This window comes from Capsicum annuum, chromosome 12 (genome assembly GCF_002878395.1).
Source record: "Capsicum annuum cultivar UCD-10X-F1 chromosome 12, UCD10Xv1.1, whole genome shotgun sequence".
In the NCBI taxonomy this organism is placed as follows: domain Eukaryota; kingdom Viridiplantae; phylum Streptophyta; class Magnoliopsida; order Solanales; family Solanaceae; genus Capsicum; species Capsicum annuum.
This window is the reverse complement of record NC_061122.1, coordinates 219,632,885-219,649,809: the sequence shown is the minus strand read 5'-3', so window position 1 is coordinate 219,649,809 and position 16,925 is coordinate 219,632,885. Positions and strand designations below refer to the sequence as shown.

Below are 16,925 nucleotides of genomic sequence, written 5' to 3'. Positions count from 1 at the left end.
ATAATTATGATTCGGAAGATAGTAAAACATATACAGAAATCTTAACAAATATAGAAAAATTAGAAATTAATGAAAAACAAGAAGTAAATTAATAAAGAAAACTTAGAAAATACAAACATGGAAATAAATACTCTTGATAAAGAGGACGATGAAAATATAATACCTAGTACATCATAAATAAGAAAACCTACATATTATTATAAAGATAAGTTTAAAAAATATAACCTAAAAAATAAATATAACAAATGGACACCAAAACAAATAATTAATAAAATTATAACTTCTTAGACTTAGACTATGTAATAGATGTAGATAAAACGATACAATTATGGATAGGATATATAGCAAAACAATTATTAGACAATGATATAAATGCAATAGATACACCAGAATATATAGAAAGAACACTAATAGGAACAATAAAATTATGGTTTTTAAATTTAACTGAAAATAGTAAAAAGATATTAAGGAATGATAAAGAAACAGAAAGAACAACAATAACTAAACTAACACCTATAGACATATTGAAAAAATATAAAATGGCTATAAGAGATGAATTTAACAGTATGACAACAGAAGAAGAAGAACAAAATAAAGAAAATGATACAAATAGGAATTTTATGTTAAAACTAGCAATATGTAATATGTGCTATATAAATGAATATACGTGCGCATTTAAAGAATACTACTATAAGGGAGCATATAATACAGAAGAAAGTAAAGAAGTGAGAAACTTATATTTTAGTAAATTACCTGAACCATTTAGTTCAAAAATAATAAAGAGTTGGGATGAAGCAAAAATAGTAGATACCCTAGGAGCAAGAATAAAATTTTTACAACAATGGTATAGAAATCGAAAATATAGAGAAGAAATAAAAATGGACAAAACATTAATAAAAATTTAGCATGTTGCAAAGATAAAATAGCACCTCAATTTGGATGTGAAGAAAGATATTATAAGAAAAGAAAAAGACAGAAGAAATATAAGAAACACAAATATCAAAATATAAGTATAAGAAACCACGAAAAAGATATTATGTAAAAAATTATAAACATAAAAGACCATATAGGAAAAGGAAATCTATAAAAGAATGTACTTGCTATAATTGTGGAAAACTAGGACATTTAGCTGGAGATTGTAAAATGCCTAAAGATCCAAAAAAGAAACAAATATCAGAAATAAAGATAGAAAATGCAGAATATATCCAAATATATTATATAGATTACGAATTAGAAACTGAAGATAGTATATATGAAATTTCGAAAAATGAGACAGATAATGAAATAGATAGTGAATTAGACGAAAGTATAAATAATGACTGAAGAAGAAATAAAAATAATCACAAAGGAGGAATACTTAAACGAAGAAGGAACTGACCAAAAAGTAATACTTGAAGAAATAAAAGGAAAAGAGTTAGACATAAGTGTAGAAAAAATATTTAAAATACCAACAATAAAAAATATGTTTAGTAGAAGAAAAGAAGAATACTATGTAGTAAGCCAAAAAGAGCATGTAATAGATTGTAAATATGAAAGAGGTAAAGCTAGTATACCACTAGTAACGAAAAGAATAATTAATAAAGAAATAAACGATATAAAAAGTAAAGACCCAATAAAATATGTACACCTTGGAGGAACAAAGATATTAATAAAAGCATGTTTTAGAGAAGGAATAGATACACCAATAGAATTATATTTAGCAGATGATAGGATAATAAAACCTATAGAAAAAAGCATAATTAATGCCATAAAAGGAAATTTAATATACCAAAAATTTAAATTTATAATAAGTGCAAATTATAAAGTACCAATAACAGATAAAAATATAGATAAATCATTAGTATTATACTAGAAAATATCAGGAATAGAACTAATCCAGGAAGTAAAATATTTACAGCAAGATGTAAAAATTTATATGTATTAACAACAAAACATAAAATAACTGGAAAGAATAAAATTAATAAAATACACATAGAAAGTCCTTTTGAACAATTCATAAAAACAATTGATAACAATGATTATAGTTACAAAGATATAGACATAGAAGAAGATTTAGAAATAATAAATGATAGGATAAATACAACAAAAAGAATAGTTTATGAAAAACCAGAATCGTCAAGCTCATTAAAAAGAACAAATGTAATACCCCGCATGTTTCTAAGCTAGGAAGTGAATAAGTTTTCCTACGTATGAAACCTCCTATCCTGTGAGTAGAATTTTAGTGCATGAATTACAATGAATATCCTAGTGATAGGATAGCTTATGATGTCTTAAGCATGCTCATATGAGTCGCTTAGAGTGATTCAAGCTAAGAGTTTTTGAATCCATCAAGTCTTAGTGTTCGATTTTTGCAAGGGTCATCTTTGAACAAGAATAACATGATTGATATGTGAAATTTTGGTAGATTTAGATCCACCAAATTGTAGAGAATTGAATTAAATTTCCAACGATACCAATTTCATCAAAATCTGACACCCGAGCAAGGAGTTATGGCCTTTCAAAGTAGAATGCGTCGCCTAACCAATCGTACATGGCCACTAGAAAGCATATGCGATAGAATATGCGGCGCCTATGTAAATATAGGTGATATCATATGCGGCGCCTATGTAAATATAGGCCATATCATATGCGACGCCTATGTAAATATAGGCGATATCATATGCGGCGCACATCTATGATTTCAGCCACAAAAACACTTAGTTTTTGAGTTATTTTGAGGGTAGTTAAGTCTTTTAGCACTCCTTACATGTCCCTAAACTTAACCTTATGAAATTTATAGCTTCTAAACATATTAAAACCCTATTAACATCTCAAAGTTCATTATCCAAGAGCACCACAGGAGAAAAACAACTAGGGTTGGACAATTAAGCTTGAAGATCAAATTTTAAGAAAATTCCTCTGTCAATCATCAAGAACCTCCCTTCCAAGGTATGCGTAGTGTTCATCCACAGATTCCTTTCATCCGTGGAGTTCAAGAATCAATCTTTAAAATACAAAAGCTTGGTTGGTTGTGGTGATATGATCATACCCATGTTGATGCTTGTTTGTTTTGCTATATAATAGTATCGTGACTGTATATCTCATGAAAGTTATGTTGTTAGTTGAAAAATATGATATTTAGGTGGATTGATAGAATTCAAGTATGAAATTCACCTATGCCTTAAAGAATGCATGCAAGGTGTTCGATAAAATGCCTAGTATGTTAGAACTTCATATTTACATGATTTCATGATATCTAAATAACAAGTTCATGTTAGCCATACACTCCAATATGAATTTCCATGCAAATTTTGTGTTGTTATTGTTGTGGTATAAAGCATGTATGATAATGGAGATATAAATTATGTACACAAAATATATCCATGCTTTTCCTATCATGTTTGGAATGTTGAATAAATACATGAAGTATACTATCCCCTGCTTATGATATTGTGAGTTATGGACTCAAATCTTGTGATCAAGTCATGTCATGTGTGTCAGTTTCCTCCTATCGAGTCCTGGGGGTATTCGTACCCGAAAACTATAGCTGTGTGCCTAGAGCCATGTCATGTTTCAGGATATCCGAACTCAAGCTATGATCCCATAGACTTCAGTCAGTCATGTGACTCAGGAAAACCTCATGATCTCAGTCAGTTGTCAGATATCAGTAACATTCCGTTAGTCAATGGAATTCAGTAAGATTAAGTCATGTATAATCAGTTATTCCTGTCCAGTCCCTCCAGATGGGAGAAGAGGTTAGCACCGAGTGAACCTAAGGATGGGAACTCACCTGCCAGTTTAGGGTGTGATTCTTAGTAGTCATCCTTGTTTTCCAGAACTACGTAGCCAGCGTAGGTTGAGACATCTTAACCTGTCAGATTAGGGTTGATGAGGTGGTTTAACCTGTCAGTTTAGGGTTTCCACCGTTCTCATTGAGTACCTGCCAGATAAGGGTCACTCACAAGCTGTCCTTATCCGTGACACGATATTGACACCCCTTCAGTCGGGGCAGAGATTGGACCCCAGCTTAGCCATAACGGCATATATGGAGCATATCGGTTAAACACTACCTCCCACAGTTTCAGTATCAGTCTCAGTAAAAGAACTCAGGATGTTCTTTAGATTTCAGTATAGACAGGACTGTTAGATACAGTCGTCTATGTTATCAGCTTGCAGTATCAGTCATGACAATTATCAGTAAACCATGTATTAGCTTACAATTCTTGCTATCATGCATTCACGGTCCCAGTTTCTATATATGTATGTTTGCACTCCCATGTTCATATTAGTCAGTCAGTGTTGTTCATGCATGAAACCCTTTATGTTCAGCCTACCTTCCTCATATACTCAGTAATCCAGTTGTACTGACGCATTTGCGCTATGATGCTTTCTTTTCATGTTACACCATAGGTTCCAAGACACGAGCTCCAGCCCAGCAGTAGCGATAACATTCCAGTCGCAGAGACACAGTGAGTCCTCATTGATTCGAGGACAATATGATTTGATACATTTATTTATTTCTTCAGTTCAGTTTTACGGAGTTAGTTGTAGACATGTTCCTTCAACTCCTTATTCAGATAGTTTAGAGGCTTTCAGATTTATGTTCAGATTTACGTTAAGACGTAGCTTTCAGATTGAGTTGTTTTGGGTATTTTCACCCACATGGACGTTATGATTTTCAGACATGGTTTTATTCAGTTGAACCTTATGGCCTTACAGTTTTACGTATTCTGCATTATTATGTCATGATTTGCAGTATACAGGTACAGATATCAGTCATGGGTTAGCTTGTGGTCCCTCGGGATCATGAGCACCGTGTAGCATTCCGGTTCAGCAAATCGGGGCGTTACAACAAATTACGAAACAACTTCAACAGTTAATTTAACTCAATATACATAACAAGAATAATAAATGAAAATGAATATTTAATACTCATAAATACAGGACAGGAAGAAAATTACCTAGCAAAATATCTAGTAAAAAATGAAGAAATAAAATTCAATAGTAATATGGTCCAAATCTACCAAGGAGTCTAATAAACGTTAAAAATACAGCAGAAGAAGAAGAAACAATAATAGTAGTTAGAAAAATAAAAATAGAATTTGAAATAAAGGAAGATATGCAAAAAATAGACATAATATTAGGAATAAAATGGTTAGAACAAGTAAAACCCTACAATATAGAACATACACAAATAACCATAACCTATAATAGAGAAAAATTATTAATAAAGAGAGCTTTGCCATGATATGAAAATATATGTACTTATGAAAATAATAGTAGAAGAATATTATAATAGATATTATACACCAATGATAGATACAGGAGAAGAAGCCAATTATGTAGATATAATTGTTTACCAGAAAGTAAATGAGATAAATTAAAAACAACAATAGTAGTTAGAGGATTTCATAACGAAGGAAACTTAATTACATATAAGGCTAGAAATGTAAAAAATACAAGTATGGGATAAGATATTAACAATAGAAGAAAACTATAATTATGAACTAACATCAAAAGATATGCTTTTAGGAATGCCATTTTTAGATAAATTATACCCACATATAATAACTAGAACACATTGGTGGTTTACAACACCATCTAAACAAAAAGTAAGAGCAAAAAGAGTTATTAATAAAATAAGAAAGAAAACCGATTGGATAAAAGGAAGTGAAAAAATCACACAAAAATTAGAAAATATAAAAAATACTGAAGACACAATAGAACTAGTTATATTTTCAATAAATAAAGAAGAAATAACTATATTTTCAATAGATAAGGTAGAAATAATAAAGAAAAAATTAAGACAATTATACAGTGAAGATCCACTAAAAGGATGGAAAAACATAAAATTACTGTAAAAATAGAGCTAATAGATAAAAATAGTATAATAACCCATAAACCATTAACATATAATTTTGATGATTTAAAAGAATTTAAAATGCATATAGATGAATTATTAGAAAACAGTACATACAAAAAAGTAATAGTAAACACAATAGTCCAGCGTTTAAAGTAAATAACCATAGTGAACAAAAAAGAGGAAAAAGTAGAATGATTATTGATTAGAGAAACCTAAATGCAAAAACTATGACATATAATTATCCAATACCAAATAAGATATTAAAAATAAGACAAATACAATGATATAACTACTTTAGTAAATTTGACTGTAAATCAGTATTTTACCACTTAAAGTTAGATGAAGATTCTAAGGAATTAACTACATTTACGGTACCACAAAGATTTTATGAATGGAACGTATTACCATTTGTATATAAAAATGCACTAAGTAGATATCAACATTTTATGGATAGTTATTTTAAACAATTACCTAATTGTGTAGTATACATAGATGATATACTACTATACACAAAAACCAAAGAAGAACATTTAAAATTATTTGAACAATTTACAAATATAATAGAAAAATCAGGAATAAGCTTAAGTGAAAAGAAAGCTGAAATTATGAAAAATCAGATAGAATTTTTAGGAATACAAATAGATAAAAGTGGAGTAAAAATGCAAGAACATATAGTACAAAAAATAATAAATTCAAAAGAAGAATTAGATACAAAAAAAATACAATCATTTTTAGGATTAGAAAAACCAAGTAAGAGAATATATACCAAAAGTAGCAGAAAATCTAAAGCCATTACAAAAAAATTAAAAAAGAATATAGAATATAATTACAACGAAGAAGATAAAAAACAAGTCCAGAAAATAAAAATACTTTGTAAAGAATTATCAAAATTATAATTTTCAGACAAAAATAAAAAATTTACATATATAGTAGAAGCAGACGCAAGCGAATATAGTTATGAAGGAGTACTTAAATATAGATATGAAGAAGAAAAATTAGAACATCATTGTAGATACTACTCAGGCACGTTTAATGAAACAGAGATAAAATGAGAAATAAATAGAAAAGAATTATGCTCATTATGTAAATGTTTATTAACATTTGAGCCATATATAGTACATAACAAGTTTATTGTACGAACAGATAATATGCAGGTATGTTGGTGGTTAGCAAAGAAAATACAAAATTCAGTTACAACAAAGGAAATACGGAGACTAGTCTTGAACATATTAAATTTTACATTTACAATTGAAGTAACTAGTACTAACAAAAATGTCATTGTAGATTACTTGTCACGACAAGGCTACTCAGACTGATTTAATAACAGAAGAAGTTACTATTGAAGTTACTCATAATGATTTACTAGTTCAATTATTTGAACAAGTAAAATTATTAAAAGAACAAGTTACTCTACTGACTACTGAAGTTGCAGAATTAAAAGTGCAATCTGAGCACTCTAAAAAATAGCAAAAGGCCAAAGGCACAGATATAGTGTAGGAAGAGCACTTTAAAAAACTAGACCTAGAAGGTGACGTTCGGACACACCTTAAAACCGAAACGGTTGTTACATGTGCAGGAACATCAGGTACAACTAAGGAATTACCCACTACAAAAAATTTACCAAAATCTGAATAACCAAAGAAAAAGAATTACAACCTAAATAAGATATTTGAAAAACCTTATGCACCACCAAATATCCAAAAGAATGAATTATCTATACCCCCGGAGTTATACCCTTATTCTGAAGTAATTAACCAGAAAAAAAAAGCTTACAACTATTTAACCCGTGTTTATATTGAAAATTTATATACAATTCAAAACTTACTAAATACCAAACCCGTCCAAGATATCGAGCTAGCCAAAAAACACCAAGGCTATATAACCCAAAAGTTACAAAATTATAATAAAATTATTGAGCTCCCAGGAACCAGCCCAAATTTAATCGCTAAATGTTATTCTTATGGATTATTATCAACAATATATACAACAGATGGGAAAGAATTAGCCATGATTCCTGAAGTGCATAAAGGAATTATGACACAATTTTGCATTTGTTTTCTGCCTCTCATTTCTTGTAGTTGCCTGGAGGTCATAACTTTTTTTCCTTTCCATTTTACAGCAGTTTTTTGTGTATATCCGAGATTTCCAGTCACAAATGCTGAAAACTTGGCAGTTTTGAATCTTTCACTAGGCATTCCCGGCTGCTCAAATGAAGAAAGTGTCAACTTTTGTAAATAAAATTGTAGTAAATAAAATTTAGATAGTAAATGTAGTAGTAAACTTACATTAAAAATTGTGCATCCACTTTGTGTGTGAAGTAATCCCATTCCAACCATTCTTGGTCTGTCAGCACACTAAAAATAAAGAAAAGAAGATATTTAGTATAAGCCAAGCATTATTAGTTCACAACACTATCAAATTAAATAAAATACCTTTTCTGTAGAATTCTTTGGTGGTCTACCCCTTACTCTTCCAGTTGAACCTCTCCCTTTTCCAACAGTAGGGGCTGTACTTGGGTCTGCACCAGCAGATGGACTTGGGCCACGATTTGCATTAGTGCCAGCAGCAGGTGCACCTGTTGGACATCTTCTTTTGTTGTGACCCTTGCTATGGCATGTGCCACATGAAATATCAATCCCCCTCTTGGACAACTTTACAGTTTTCTTTTTGGTTTCACCTTCTTCTTTCTTCCTATTCTTTCCAGGCCTACCTGGTAGCATCTTAACTGGAGGTGGCATAACCGAGATATTCTGTGATTGTGGCCACATCTTCATATTCAAAACTGGTTGAATGAAGAAACTATATGTGTTCATGTAAGTTTCTCTATTGTACCAGTGAGAGATGTAGTTTATTAGTTCCATTTTTTTGTGGTGAAGAGCAGCCACTGTATGAGGACACGGTATGCCCTTCAACATCCATGCTCTACAACTGCAATATTGTCTATCAAGATCCAAAATATGCCTATATCCTCTATCAAGAACCTCATACCCTGCATTAGAATTTCATTCTATGTTGCACTTCATCGACTTTATTGTATTATCATTTAGCACTTTCATAGCCATTGGAGAAATGTCACTGATCCAAGTTTCATAAAAATCCCTCATATGTCCCACTCTTTTCATCATTTTTACCCTTATCTCCTCTAATATTGTAATTATAGTCTTATGCCTAGCTCCTAAAATCCATGCATTAAAACATTCTGCCATGTTGTTGTCTACAACATCACACTTTATTCCAAAGCTAAAGTAAACCTTGATCCATCTCTCTGGATTAAAATACATCAACTTATCTAGTATTTCTTCTCCCCCTAACATCTTCATAGAGCTAATGTTTTCCCTAAGCTCAGCCTCAAAGGTAAATCTTGCATACCTCCAAAAATATTTTTTCTTCTTAATACCTCTACATATAGCATCTTTTGACCAGTTTGCAAGGACATGCCTTGCACACATTCTATGTTCAACATTTGGTAAATATTCAGTTACAGCAATTTCTAATCCCTATAATAAAAACAGAAACAGAAATAGTTACAACATAAACATAAATAGAAACAGATACAATATAAATAGAAACAGAAGAAAAAACAATATTTCTTTACCTTTTGCATGTCTGTTATCACTGTCAAATCTGTCCCATCTCCCAGCTGAAGATCTTGTTTTACAATCCTGATGAACCAACTCCAAGTGGTATTGTTTCCAATCTCAACCACTGCCCATGCCAGTGGCAACATTTGATTGTTACTATCTTTACACACAACAACTAATAACTGCCCTTTTGTCACTCCTTTTAAAAAACATCCATCCAAACCAATGCACTTCCTACAACCAGCTAGGAAGGACTTCTTCATTGCATCAAAACATATGTAGAAACCTTGAAACATTTTTCTACCATCTTCAAATGTTTCATCATGAAGCTTCACTACACATGTACTACCTGAATTTGATCTTAACAACTCATCTCTATAATCTGAAATTCTCTCAAATTCCAAATTGTAGTCACCCATCAGTTCTGCAATCACCTTATTTTTTGCTCTCCTACACACTGTTCTCCCAACATGTAAATCTAGCTCCTTCTTAATAAGCAGCTGAAACTAAAAAAATTCTAATATTTGGTTGTTCCTTTATCCTTTCATTGAAGTGGCTAGCTAAGAACGTGGTATTACAAAGTATGTTCCTATTGATAGGATCACACTTATGAACTGGATTGTAGGTTTTCACAACAAAGTTCATAGACCTAGAATCAATGCTAGCATAAAGAAGCCATGGGTAACTAGTTGTACACCTAACCCTTACCCTTATAGGTTCATTAACACATTTATCAATTGCAACATATTCAACAACAACATATTTAGTAACAACAACTCTAAATTCATTAACACTTTTAAAAACAAGTCCTAACTCCCACACAACTTTCTGACAATCTAAATTATATGCAGCTCTCTAAACTTTTTTCCTCCTTCTAGCTTTATCTCTATGTTCAACTTGTTCAACCTCATCTTCTTCATCTATTACATCATCTGAATTAGTTTTAAAGCTGCCAGCTTTATCAAATAGGTAAAAAGGTTCATCACCAGCTAACTTTCCCTCATATTTCTATCACCACCTGTAGATTCATCATAGCCAATATCTGGTCCCTTTTTTCTAGTCCCTAACTTAATATGTTCAGGATTTACTGGTCTCTCTCTCCCCTTTCTTCTTTTTTTCCCTAAAACCTCTTAACTCTTCATCCACATATTCATCCACATCACTCCCAATCTCTATACCTCCATCAATAGATTCTACATCTGAATCTACAACAGATTCAAAAGGTGCAACAATAGAATTAGTAGGAGCAGCAGTATAACTACTAGAAGCAACAACTCTAGGAGAAGAGACATGAGCAGTAGGTTGGTCAGTAGGAGGAGAAGAAGTATGAGCAATAGGTTGGTCAAAACGAGGGGCATCTTCACTATTTTTAGATGCCCTGTCAACACTTTCAATGTCATTTTTAGTGTCTTTATTAAAAGACACACCACTTGTCCCCTCCACATGCCATTCTCCATCACTTACAAATTCCAAAAGTGGGGCCACCTCAGGTTCACCAACCATGTGACACACAAAAGCTTCCAAAACTTGCCCATTACCCAATTTCTTTGAAATGTCAAGTGTGTCCTTGTCTGACCTATTTTTTTTTAATTTAGAACATTTGGGCAGTCTAACATATAGTAAGCATTGTTTGGGAATATACCCTAAATACCTTACATAATTCCTAAATTTAAATAAAGACAACCTATCTACATCAACATCTAAAAATTCAGTAACTTGTCCACCCTCATATCTTTTTCCTTTTTTCCCCTTCACCTTACCCATATTAAGTTCTCGACCATGGTAAAATCTCAAAGTGATCAGTTCAAAACTCATTTTATAAACCTGAAATCATTGACCACAAAAACACAATAAAGATACAAGTCTCATAATACACAAAAAACAAAAAGATACAAGTCTCACAGTACACAAAAATAAAAAAATTATAGTATTTATGCAACAATTATAACTGTCATAGGTTATTTATCACATATTGAACCTCACAACTCATATTGTTACAGATTGAAGCACATAAACAAACTATAATAGATCAGTTTTCAAGATAAATTAAAGACAACAAAAACCCCTAATTCAAAAACCCTAATTAAAAACCCTAGTCAAAACACTAGTAAAATCGAACTATTATAAATTTCTAGGGTTATATTATCATATATTGAGCATCTAAATAGAAAAAAAACATTAATTTGGACAAATTAAAGACGAAAAAACCCTAACTCAAAAAACCGTAGATCTAATTTAGGAACAAAAATAAATCCTAGATCTACTATATTTAGGAAAGAAAAAAGCTAACCTTTGAACTGAAAATCAGTAGTTCCTACTCAAAAGATCGTAACCTTAAGTGTTTATCCTAGATCTTACCACCTCCGTTGAAATCAACCCAATCAACTTCAACTGAAAAGATATAAAAAACAATTTTTACTTATCAACAATGAAAAACAGAGAAAAATTATTGTTTATCTCTTCTATCGGGTTTAAATTTGATAAAAAAAATGAAAGAGTGAAGAGAGGTGAATCTTCTACCACGTTTTTGATCTAATCCGATGACTTTTCATTTGGATGAAGAGGTTTAATGGGGTTAGGGTATAATATGAGGTTGGGTCGGGTCGTATGGGTTAAATAGATGGGTTAAAAGAGTAATAGGCTCTGGTTAAGCTTTAATAAAAAAGGAAAATTAAATTAGATACGTGGCACCACAAGAGGGCGAGTAGAGTGCACTCCACTCATTAAACTTGGGCATGGGTGTTGCGGGGAGGTAATAATATCACTTTTATATAGTTTAGGTGTGTAATGGGTCACTTGTATAGTTTAGGTGTGACTTAGACTTTTCGGGTATAGTTTGGGGTGGAAATGATGCCTTTTCCCATGAGTAATATAAATGTTTCTAGGTTGTCATTTGTCATATAGAATGGCATGTCAAAAATTGGAGTCAAAAATTGGTTTTATAAACTATAATTGTTGTGTGTTCTTAAGGATTTACCTTGTTTCCAAATTTTCTCCGAGAAACATTGAAGAAAAATATTATTGATCGGAGAAAAATATTATTGAATTGTTATATTTATATTATTATATTGTGATTCTATTTATAGAAATCATATTCTAATTTTTTTTCTAATAGGTCACCTCATCACAACCTTTTTCCAAGTAGAATTGTATATTCTATTTTTATTTATACTTATATTTTGACACTCTCCCTCAAGCTGGTGGTGCATACAAGGCACATGTACCAAGCTTATTATGGATGTCATTAATACGAGAATTGGTGAGGGACTTGGTGAATATATCTGCAAGAAAACTGATAAGGACTGCTTTGGACGTATGGAAAATCTTAATTGAAAAGGAACAAACTGAAAAAGTGATCTGAAAATAGTAATATCGTCGAAAAGATGATTTGTCACTGTAAAATTACCAAAAATTGATATAAAATATATTGGCCATTATGAAATCAAGATGAGTAGATCTTGAACAAGATCATCACCAAAGAACTGGCTGAAACATTCTCACGCGCTGAATTATTAGATTTGATGGTTGAAAAGTGGTTACCATTTGAGAAAAAATTATACGGATGGGATCAGAATGATGCCACAATCCTAGTAAGAAAGATAATTATATGGGCAGGGTTGGAATGATAGCACGATACTACTGAGATATAGAAATTATATGGGTAGGGTCGGAATGACGACAAGACCCTACTGAGAAATAAAAATTACATAGATAGAGTCAAAATGATCGCATGACCCTACTGAAAAAAAATTGGATGGATAGGGTCTGAATGACGGCACAACCCTACTGAAAAAAAGAAATTATATGGGCAAGATCGGAATGATAGCATGACCCAATGCAAATCAAAACTGAGGAGTCACCGTAAAGATGCATGAAATGATGCAAATCAAATATGAGGAGTCACTGAAAAGACAAACGATGCTATGCAACTCAGATATGAGAAAGTAGTCCCAAAAAATGCATCATTACTATGCAAATTAAATATGAGAAGTAGTCTAGATAAATGCACGGTACTATGCAAATTTGATATGAGAAAGTAGTGATTAGATAGATGCATGATGCTACGCAAATCAGATATGAGCAAATAGTTACTAGAAAAATACACAATGACCCAACTTTTGTTGACATAATCATTAGCCAGACGGACGGCATATATGGACTATAGCCGCCCGCCGGCAGCCAAAATTCTTTTAAGCTGTGATATCATGTGAGAAAGAGAAAATAGCCATCCCCCCTCCCCAACCTTTACCCCAAATCTCAACTACACACTTATACTTTGCGGGGGTCCTATGACCCTTCTGAACATTTTAAAAATAGAATTATTATCCCCCTCCCCCGAAAACTCACACCCAGATGTGTAATGGAAAGTGAGCAACACACACACCTGCCATGTCATGTCACGTAATTTCCACGTAATATTATATTTTTATATTAAAAAAATTAATTATTATTCTTTAATATTTATATATATATTCTCTTTCTCAACATCTTTAATAAGCTAATATACCTTTTATCTTCTCTCTAACTTTTCTTTACTCTACAACAACTTAGACCGACAACGGTTAGTTTTTTTTACTTAAATTTATGTATTTTGGAACAGTCACATATAAAACATTGAGACCCACATGCATATTATTCGTCTTTTATATTTCTTGTTCATTTTGTGTTCAGTTTTTGAATTCAATAAGAGATTTTTGGATTTTGTTTTCATGGATTGTGTTGAATCCCTGAAGTATTTGAGTTTGAATGCGGATTTGGAATTTGGGATTTGGATTTTTGGTGTTTGGGTGGTTTGGACAATTGTATAAAGTTTTGGGGTTGTTGTTGTTGTTGTTGTTTGGTTTGGGATTGAGGGTTTTACAATTTAGTTGGTATTGTAAGGTTTGAAACCGTTTTCTTTGTGATTTTTGTGGGAAGTCAAGTGAATTGAGAAATGGATGTTTTTCCAAAAATGATTTTGATGGGAAATGGAGTGAAAAAATGAAATCTTATAAGATTGGGTTGTTGATGAATTCGAACTTAGAAGATGAAAAAAATGGTGGCTTATTAGAATTAGATGATGAGAAGGAAGAGTTATGATGAAAACAAAGTATTTGATGTTTTGTCACTGAGAAAAATGATAAAGATGGAAAGACGGAGAGCAAGTGCTGCTTGTTTGGAACTTGAAAAAGAGAGAATGATAGCAGCAACAACAAAGGACACAATGGGGATTGTTTTAATTGTAGTTCTATGCCCTATACGTTATGGCCATCCTTTTAATTGTTTCATTACATACGTTGCAAGAGATAAACGAAAAGCATAAATGTTGTCATATTTACTTCTTTAATTAATGGACATTCAATTTAATTAAGTAAATATGTTGCTTTTTACGAAGATAGTTCTATAGCCATTGAAGAGTTGTTGAAGCTTTATATGAGAGAGAAAGTGATGATGATGAAGAAGAAAGAAAATAAAATGAAATAAAAATAATATATATATTATATGTACTTTTTTTTGGGGTAAACTATATATACTTTTATATTAAAAAGATATGCAAAAATACTTTTTTAATATTTTCGGACTACTCAACTCTCTCAGAGAGAGTGAGATACACTCTCTTTGCCACATAAGCCTTTAGGGGTGTAAAAATTTCATTTTTAAAATGTTCAGGGGGGTCATAGCTCCCCGCAAAGTATAAGTGTATAGTTGAGATTTGGGGTAAAAGTTGGGGGGGGGGGGGGGGGGGTTGGCTATTTTCTCTGTGAGAAATAATGATGAAGAAAAATATAATTGAATTGTTATGTCTATATTATTACGATCCTATTTATAAATACAATATTTCAATTCTTTTCTAAATAAATCACAATATTACAATATTTTTCCAAATAGAATTCTATGTGCTATTCATGTTCCTACTCTATCGTCTAACATTTTGAACAATTTTTGTTCTTTCTCCAATATGGGACAACATTCCTTTTTTGACTCAAACACAAAAAGAACCCAACATGAGGACGACAATTGACTGTTGCTAGAGAATGTAACTGAGGAATTTTTGTTAACCGAGTGATTACAAAAATTTTCCACTTGTATAGTTCAAAAATTCCCCTTTAATGCATAGGCAAGTTGGGTAAGTAGGAGGACAAGGAAAACTAATTTGACATTAAGGGTGTGTTCGGCATGAAGGAAAATGTTTTGTTTAAAAAAAAAAATAAGTGAATTTCTTACTTATTTTTTTATGTTCATTTGGTAAGTGAAAAATAATTCTAGTATTCGTTCGGTGAGTGAAAATCATTTTTAAAAAAATATTTCTTAGAAACAAAAAAATTGAATCAAAATAAAACAACTCAACCGGTGAATATAAATTATATTTAATTTAATTTTAATAATTAAAAAATCAATTAAACTAGTTTGATTTCCAAATCAAATCATGAACATCCCACCCTACCTAGGAAATTGCATGCCATAGACCCAAATATGGGTGGCTTTAGATATTTGACCCTAGATAAGAATGTCTTTGAAGAATAGTCTTTCTTATTTTTTAATATACTAAAAGTACCATTTTGCCCCTCTACACCTCAAATGTATTTTGAAACTTTCCATACTCATTTATCTCTTAAATTTTATTTTTTGTTATTTTCACTTTTTTATTTTTCCTTTACTTTTATTATTCTACTTTTTTTCACTTTTATTTTTTCCTTTAAATTTATTAATCTGTTTTTTATTATTTTCAGTTTTTATTTTTTCCTTTAACTTTATTTTCAAGTTTTAATTTATTTATATCAACCTTTATTTTTTTTCTCAACCATTGTTTGGGGTTAATTAATTATTATTTTTAGTTAATTTGTATTTAACCTTTATTTAGAGTTTTTTTTATTTCTTTTTTTCCCCCCAGATTTTTCTCAGATATTCATTCTCGTTGTTATCTTTTTCCCTCATTTTTCAAATACTCTTTCTCTTGCTCCTCTTTCTCTTCAGCCAATTTCTCTCAAATCTTCAAACTCCATTAACAGAAAATAATGGATGTTGTTTCTGATGAAGAAATAGAGCGTCTCTCAATGGATGTTGATTCTGATTCTTCGAGACTTTTGTCTTCAAACTTAATTGAAATTATTGTTGATGTAAGTTTCTACTAAATTCAGTTTATCACTAACATGTATTTTACCTCAATGTCTGAAAAATTCTCTGTCAGTCTATCTTCCTTTAAATATGTTTGTTGTGAGCTAATTCTTGCCTCTAGGGAAGGAATTATAGAAGATCTATCAAATCATTAGACAACAAAGTAGTGTTGACTCTTATCCATAAGGGTAGTTGTCTCTTTGTGGGATAAGTCTTGCCTCTAGGGCAAAAGTTATTAAGGATCTGTTTAATTAATAGACAATGTGGCAGGACCAATTCTTGCCCATGAGGCATTACTTGTTAGTCTTTGTGTCTATGTCAAGATTTATAGATCATCTAATGACTTAGTAATATTATGTATAAGTAATGAATGTTGAAGTCAAATATGCCAATAATTGAGTTTTTCT

General features: G+C 31.3%; 2 protein-coding genes and 1 pseudogene across 2 annotated transcripts; 1 reads left to right on the top strand and 2 right to left on the bottom strand.

The window, feature by feature from the left end:
• Nucleotides 1-7,800: 7,800 nt before the first annotated feature.
• Nucleotides 7,801-9,182, bottom strand: LOC124889757. The gene is made up of 3 exons (XM_047401732.1): nt 8,275-9,182; nt 8,128-8,196; nt 7,801-8,043 (listed from the first exon to the last, which is right to left on the bottom strand). Exons 1-3 carry the CDS (start codon nt 8,755-8,757, stop codon nt 7,801-7,803), a joined length of 795 nt encoding a protein of 264 aa, XP_047257688.1. The 5' UTR covers nt 8,758-9,182.
• LOC124889756 lies at nt 8,845-9,842 on the bottom strand. Its single transcript, XM_047401731.1, has 2 exons — nt 9,438-9,842; nt 8,845-9,339 (listed from the first exon to the last, which is right to left on the bottom strand). Exons 1-2 carry the CDS (start codon nt 9,840-9,842, stop codon nt 8,845-8,847), a joined length of 900 nt encoding a protein of 299 aa, XP_047257687.1.
• A 4,206-nt stretch (nt 9,843-14,048) lies between these two features.
• On the top strand, nt 14,049-14,725 carry LOC124889755 (annotated as a pseudogene).
• The last annotated feature ends 2,200 nt before the right edge of the window (nt 14,726-16,925 follow it).

Excerpts from the sequence above, each read along its gene's own strand:
- LOC124889757 (XM_047401732.1), bottom strand. The coding sequence starts at position 8,757 with ATGTTGAAGGGCATACCGTGTCCTCATACAGTGGCTGCTCTTCACCAC. Across the intron at positions 8,197-8,274 it reads CAAAGAATTCTACAGAAAAG|TGTGCTGACAGACCAAGAAT; the intron begins GTATTTTATTTA and ends CTTTATTTTTAG. Across the intron at positions 8,044-8,127 it reads GTGGATGCACAATTTTTAAT|CCGGGAATGCCTAGTGAAAG; the intron begins GTAAGTTTACTA and ends TCATTTGAGCAG.
- LOC124889756 (XM_047401731.1), bottom strand. The coding sequence starts at position 9,842 with ATGGGTGACTACAATTTGGAATTTGAGAGAATTTCAGATTATAGAGAT. Across the intron at positions 9,340-9,437 it reads TGATAACAGACATGCAAAAG|GGATTAGAAATTGCTGTAAC; the intron begins GTAAAGAAATAT and ends TTTTTATTATAG.